The sequence below is a fragment of the Salvelinus fontinalis genome, unplaced genomic scaffold, assembly GCF_029448725.1.
Source record: "Salvelinus fontinalis isolate EN_2023a unplaced genomic scaffold, ASM2944872v1 scaffold_0037, whole genome shotgun sequence".
Lineage (NCBI taxonomy): Eukaryota > Metazoa > Chordata > Actinopteri > Salmoniformes > Salmonidae > Salvelinus > Salvelinus fontinalis.
The window spans coordinates 29,001-35,000 of NW_026600246.1; the positions used below are offsets into that span (position 1 = coordinate 29,001).

The following is a 6,000-nucleotide window of genomic DNA, read 5'->3' on the forward strand; positions in this document are numbered from 1 at the left end:
CCCGGACATCAACCAGCCTCACCCAATGTGGTACGGATCTGCTATCTTTATACTTAAGAACTGGAACCCCCCACCAGGAGCTAACCAGCTAACTATCTACTAGCTAGTAGTCAGTTAGCCACTGCTAGCGGTCATCACCGTTAACCCGGACATCAACCAGCCTCACCCAATGTGGTACGGATCTGCTATCTTTATACTTAAGAACTGGAACCCCCCACCAGGAGCTAACCAGCTAACTATCTACTAGCTAGTAGTCAGTTAGCCACTGCTAGCGGTCATCACCGTTAACCCGGACATCAACCAGCCTCACCCAATGTGGTACGGATCTGCTATCTTTATACTTAAGAACTGGAACCCCCCACCAGGAGCTAACCAGCTAACTATCTACTAGCTAGTAGTCAGTTAGCCACTGCTAGCGGTCATCACCGTTAACCCGGACATCAACCAGCCTCACCCAATGTGGTACGGATCTGCTATCTTTATACTTAAGAACTGGAACCCCCCACCAGGAGCTAACCAGCTAACTATCTACTAGCTAGTAGTCAGTTAGCCACTGCTAGCGGTCATCACCGTTAACCCGGACATCAACCAGCCTCACCCAATGTGGTACGGATCTGCTATCTTTATACTTAAGAACTGGAACCCCCCACCAGGAGCTAACCAGCTAACTATCTACTAGCTAGTAGTCAGTTAGCCACTGCTAGCGGTCATCACCGTTAACCCGGACATCAACCAGCCTCACCCAATGTGGTACGGATCTGCTATCTTTATACTTAAGAACTGGAACCCCCCACCAGGAGCTAACCAGCTAACTATCTACTAGCTAGTAGTCAGTTAGCCACTGCTAGCGGTCATCACCGTTAACCCGGACATCAACCAGCCTCACCCAATGTGGTACGGATCTGCTATCTTTATACTTAAGAACTGGAACCCCCCACCAGGAGCTAACCAGCTAACTATCTACTATCTGCATTAACATCAAATAACCCCCGCGATATGCAACTTTTCAGGGAAGTCAGGAACAAATATACACAGGCAGTTAGGAAAGCTAAGGCTAGCTTTTTCAAACAGAAATGTGCATCCTGTAGCACTAATTCCAAAAGGTTTATGGGACACTGTAAAGTCCATGGAGAATAAGAGCACCTCCTCCCAGCTGCCCACTGCACTGAGGCTAGGAAACACTGTCACCACCGATAAATCTACGATAATCGATCATTTCAATAAGCATTGCTTCAATAACCATGCTTGCACCTGGCTACCCCTACCCCGGCCAACAGCTCTGCCCCCCCTGCTTCTCCTTCACGCAAATCCAGACAGCTGATGTTCTGAAAGAGCTGCAGAATCTGGATCCCTACAAATCAGCTGGACAATCTGGATCCCTACAAATCATCTGGACAATCTGGACCCCTACAAATCAGCTGGGTTAGACAATCTGGACCCCTACAAATCAGCTGGACAATCTGGACCCCTACAAATCAGCTGGACAATCTGGATCCCTACAAATCAGCTGGACTAGACAATCTGGAAAACTACAAATCAGCTAGACAATCTGGAAAACTACAAATCAGCTGGACAATCTGGACCCTACAAATCAGCTGGACTAGACAATCTGGACCCCTACAAATCAGCTGGGTTAGACAATCTGGACCCCTACAAATCAGCTGGACAATATGGACCCCTACAAATCAGCTGGGCTAGACAATCTGGATCCCTACAAATCATCTGGACAATCTGGATCCCTACAAATCAGCTGGACAATCTGGACCCCTACAAATCAGCTGGGTTAGACAATCTGGACCCCTACAAATCAGCTGGACAATCTGGACCCCTACAAATCAGCTGGACAATCTGGACCCCTACAAATCAGCTAGACAATCTGGACCCTACAAATCAGCTGGACAATCTGGACCCCTACAAATCAGCTGGACTAGACAATCTGGATCCCTACAAATCAGCTGGACAATCTGGACCCCTACAAATCAGCTGGACTAGACAATCTGGACCCCTACAAATCAGCTGGACAATCTGGACCCCTACAAATCAGCTGGACTAGACAATCTGGATCCCTACAAATCAGCTAGACAATCTGGACCCCTACAAATCAGCTGGACAATCTGGACCCCTACAAATCAGCTGGACAATCTGGACCCCTACAAATCAGCTGGACTAGACAATCTGGATCCCTACAAATCAGCTAGACAATCTGGACCCTACAAATCAGCTGGACAATCTGGACCCCTACAAATCAGCTGGACAATCTGGACCCCTACAAATCAGCTAGACTAGACAATCTGGACCCTACAAATCAGCTGGGCTAGACAATCTGGACCCCTACAAATCAGCTGGACAATCTGGACCCCTACAAATCAGCTGGACAATCTGGATCCCTACAAATCAGCTGGGCTAGACAATCTGGACCCCTACAAATCAGCTGGACAATCTGGACCCCTACAAATCAGCTGGACAATCTGGATCCCTACAAATCAGCTGGGCTAGACAATCTGGACCCCTACAAATCAGCTGGACTAGACAATCTGGATCCCTACAAATCAGCTGGGCTAGACAATCTGGACCCCTACAAATCAGCTGGACAATCTGGATCCCTACAAATCAGCTGGGCTAGACAATCTGGACCCCTACAAATCAGCTGGACAATCTGGACCCCTACAAATCAGCTGGACAATCTGGACCCCTACAAATTAGCTGGGCTAGGCAATCTGGACCCCTACAAATCAGCTGGACAATCTGGACCCCTACAAATCAGCTGGACAATCTGGACCCCTACAAATCAGCTGGACAATCTGGACCCCTACAAATCAGCTGGGCAATCTGGACCCCTACAAATCAGCTGGGCTGGACAATCTGGACCCCTACAAATCAGCTGGGCTAGACAATCTGGACCTCTACAAATCAGCTGGACAATCTGGACCTCTACAAATCAGCTAGACAATCTGGACCCAACAAATCAGCTGGGCTAGACAATCTGGACCCCTACAAATCAACTGGACTAGACAATCTGGACCCCTACAAATCAACTGGACTAGACAATCTGGATCCCTACAAATCAGCTGGACAATCTAGACCCCTACAAATCAGCTGGACAATCTTGACCCTCTCTCACACTGCTTCGCAGTTATAAATGACAACTTCTCAACTGGTCTACCTGGTTAAATAAAGGTGAAATAAAAATAAATAAAATGAAGTGTGTGTGTGTGTTGCAGCCGGGGGCGTTTGACGTGTTGGATCTGGGACCTGAGAGATGCAACGTCCTCAGCTCCCGAGTCGCACTGGTCAGTAACCTGTAACTCTGACCCCTGACCTCAATAACCACTCAAACCTGAAACATATTGCTCAGTAATAAAACTAAATTCTCTCACTTTCTCTTTTGTTTTCTCTCTCTATCTCTTTTCTCCTCTCTCCATGTCTCTCTCTCTCTCCATGTCTCGCTCTCCTCTCCTCTCTCTTCTCTCTCCTGCCCTCTCCTCTAACCCATTTTCTCTCTCTTCTCTCTCTCTCCTTTCCTATCACTCTCTTTCTCATCTCTCCATGTATCTCTCTCTCTCCATCTTTCTTTCTCGATCTCTATCTCTCCATATCTCCATCTCTCTCTCCTCTCTCCCCTTCTTTCTCATCTCTCCATGTATCTCTCTCTCTCCCTCTCTCCATCTTTCTTTCTCCATCTCTATCTCTCCATGTCTCTCTATCTCCATCTCTCTCTCCTCTTTCCATATCGCTCTCCTCTCTCCCCCTCTCTATCTCTATATGTCTCTCTATCTCCTCTCTCCCCTTTTCTCTCTCCTCTTTCCATATCGCTCTCCTCTCTCCTCTTTCCATCTCTCTATGTCTCTCTCCTTCTCCTTTATATCTCTCACTATCCTCTCTCCATGTCTTTCTGGTGCTGCACACGAGGTCCATAGTAAGTGTTTCTAACAGAGAAGAAACACCTCATCACCATAGTAACACCAACTGTAGTTACAATAGTGACTAACACTGACTGTACTTACAAATGACAACCACAATGTGTTTATTATGAGTACTCACTAAAGACTCTCTCCTCCTCCCTCTCACTGTCTCCTCCTCCTCTCACTGTCTCCTCCTCTCACTCTCCTCCTCTAACTGTCTCCTCCTCCTCCTCTAACTGTCTCCTCCTCCCCCTCTCACCGTCTCCTCCTCCCCCTCTCACCGTCTCCTCCTCCCCCTCTCACCGTCTCCTCCTCCCCCTCTCACCGTCTCCTCCTCCCCCTCTCACCGTCTCCTCCTCCCCCTCTCACTGTCTCCTCCTCCTCCTCTCACTGTCTCCTCCTCCCCCTCTCACTGTCTCCTCCTCCCCCTCTCACTGTCTCCTCCTCCCCCTCTCACTGTCTCCTCCTCCTCCTCTCACTGTCTCCTCCTCCTCCTCTAACTGTCTCCTCCTCCTCTAACTGTCTCCTCCCACTCTCACTGTCTCCTCCTCCCCCTCTCACTGTCTCCTCCTCCCCCTCTCACTGTCTCCTCCTCCCCCTCTCACTGTCTCCTCCTCCCCCTCTCACTGTCTCCTCCTCCCCCTCTCACTGTCTCCTCCTCCCCCTCTCACTGTCTCCTCCCCCTCTTACTGTCTCCTCCTCCTCCTCTCACTGTCTCCTCCTCCTCCTCTCACTGTCTCCTCCTCCCCCTCTCACTGTCTCCTCCTCCTCCTCTAACTGTCTCCTCCTCCTCTAACTGTCTCCTCCTCCTCTAACTGTCTCCTCCTCCTCCTCTGTCTCCTCCTCCTCTAACTGTCTCCTCCTCCCCCTCTAACTGTCTCCTCCTCCTCTCACTGTCTCCTCCTCCTCTCACTGTCTCCTCCTCCTCCTCTCACTGTCTCCTCCTCCTCCTCTCACTGTCTCCTCCTCCTCCTCTCACTGTCTCCTCCTCCTCCTCTTACTGTCTCCTCCTCCTCCTCTAACTGTCTCCTCCTCCCCCTCTTACTGTCTCCTCCTCCTCCTCTAACTGTCTCCTCCTCCCCCTCTTACTGTCTCCTCCTCCTCCTCTCACTGTCTCCTCCTCCTCCTCTCACTGTCTCCTCCTCCTCCTCTCACTGTCTCCTCCTCCTCCTCTCTCCAGACCAGAACACTGACCACTACAAGAGAGAGGTAAACATCTCAACATAACAAATACTGTTTCTACTACCGGTGTAACAAACAACTATTATTCTGACCGTGTGTTTGATGGTTACAGATTGAACACAGTAGAAGAGCTCTGGGGAGAAACCGTGTCAAGTCCTCCATCTGTCTTGAGAGGTATGTTACACACACACACACACACACACACACACACACACACACACACACACACACACACCCACACACACACACACACACACACACACACACACACACACACACACACACACACACACACACACAGACACACACACACACACACACAGAGCTTGGTCACCCGTGACACAAGTTATAACCCAATAGTACCTAACCTAAACCATTCAGTTAATACCTAACCTTAACCATTCAGTTAATACCTAACCGTAACCATTCAGTTAATACCTAACCTTTACCATTCAGTTAATACCTAACCTTAACCATTCAGTTAATACCTAACCTTAACCATTCAGTTAATACCTAACCTTAACCATTCAGTTAATACCTAACCTTAACCATTCAGTTAATACCTAACCTTAACCATTCAGTTAATACCTAACCTTAACCATTCAGTTAATACCTAACCTTAACCATTCAGTTAATACCTAACCTTAACCATTCAGTTAATACCTAACCTTAACCATTCAGTTAATACCTAACCTTAACCATTCAGTTAATACCTAACCTTAACCCCTCAGTTAATACCTAAACTTAACCATTTAGTTAATACCTAACCTTAACCATTTAGTTAATACCTAACCTTAACCATTTAGTTAATACCTAACCTTAACCATTCAGTTAATACCTAACCTTAATACCTAACCTTAACCCCTCAGTTAATACCTAACCTTTACCATCCAGTTAATACCTAACCTTAACCATT

General features: G+C 47.9%; 1 protein-coding gene across 1 annotated transcript in view; it reads left to right on the plus strand.

The window, feature by feature from the left end:
• LOC129842398 (regulator of G-protein signaling 11-like) overlaps nucleotides 1-6,000 on the plus strand; it is a 49,912-nt gene that overhangs the window by 22,149 nt on the left and 21,763 nt on the right. The window contains exons 5-7 of the mRNA XM_055910940.1: nucleotides 3,222-3,290; nucleotides 5,088-5,111; nucleotides 5,197-5,258. Of these exons, the coding sequence (XP_055766915.1) occupies nucleotides 3,222-3,290; nucleotides 5,088-5,111; nucleotides 5,197-5,258 (155 nt within the window). The remainder of the gene's footprint in view (nucleotides 1-3,221; nucleotides 3,291-5,087; nucleotides 5,112-5,196; nucleotides 5,259-6,000) is intronic.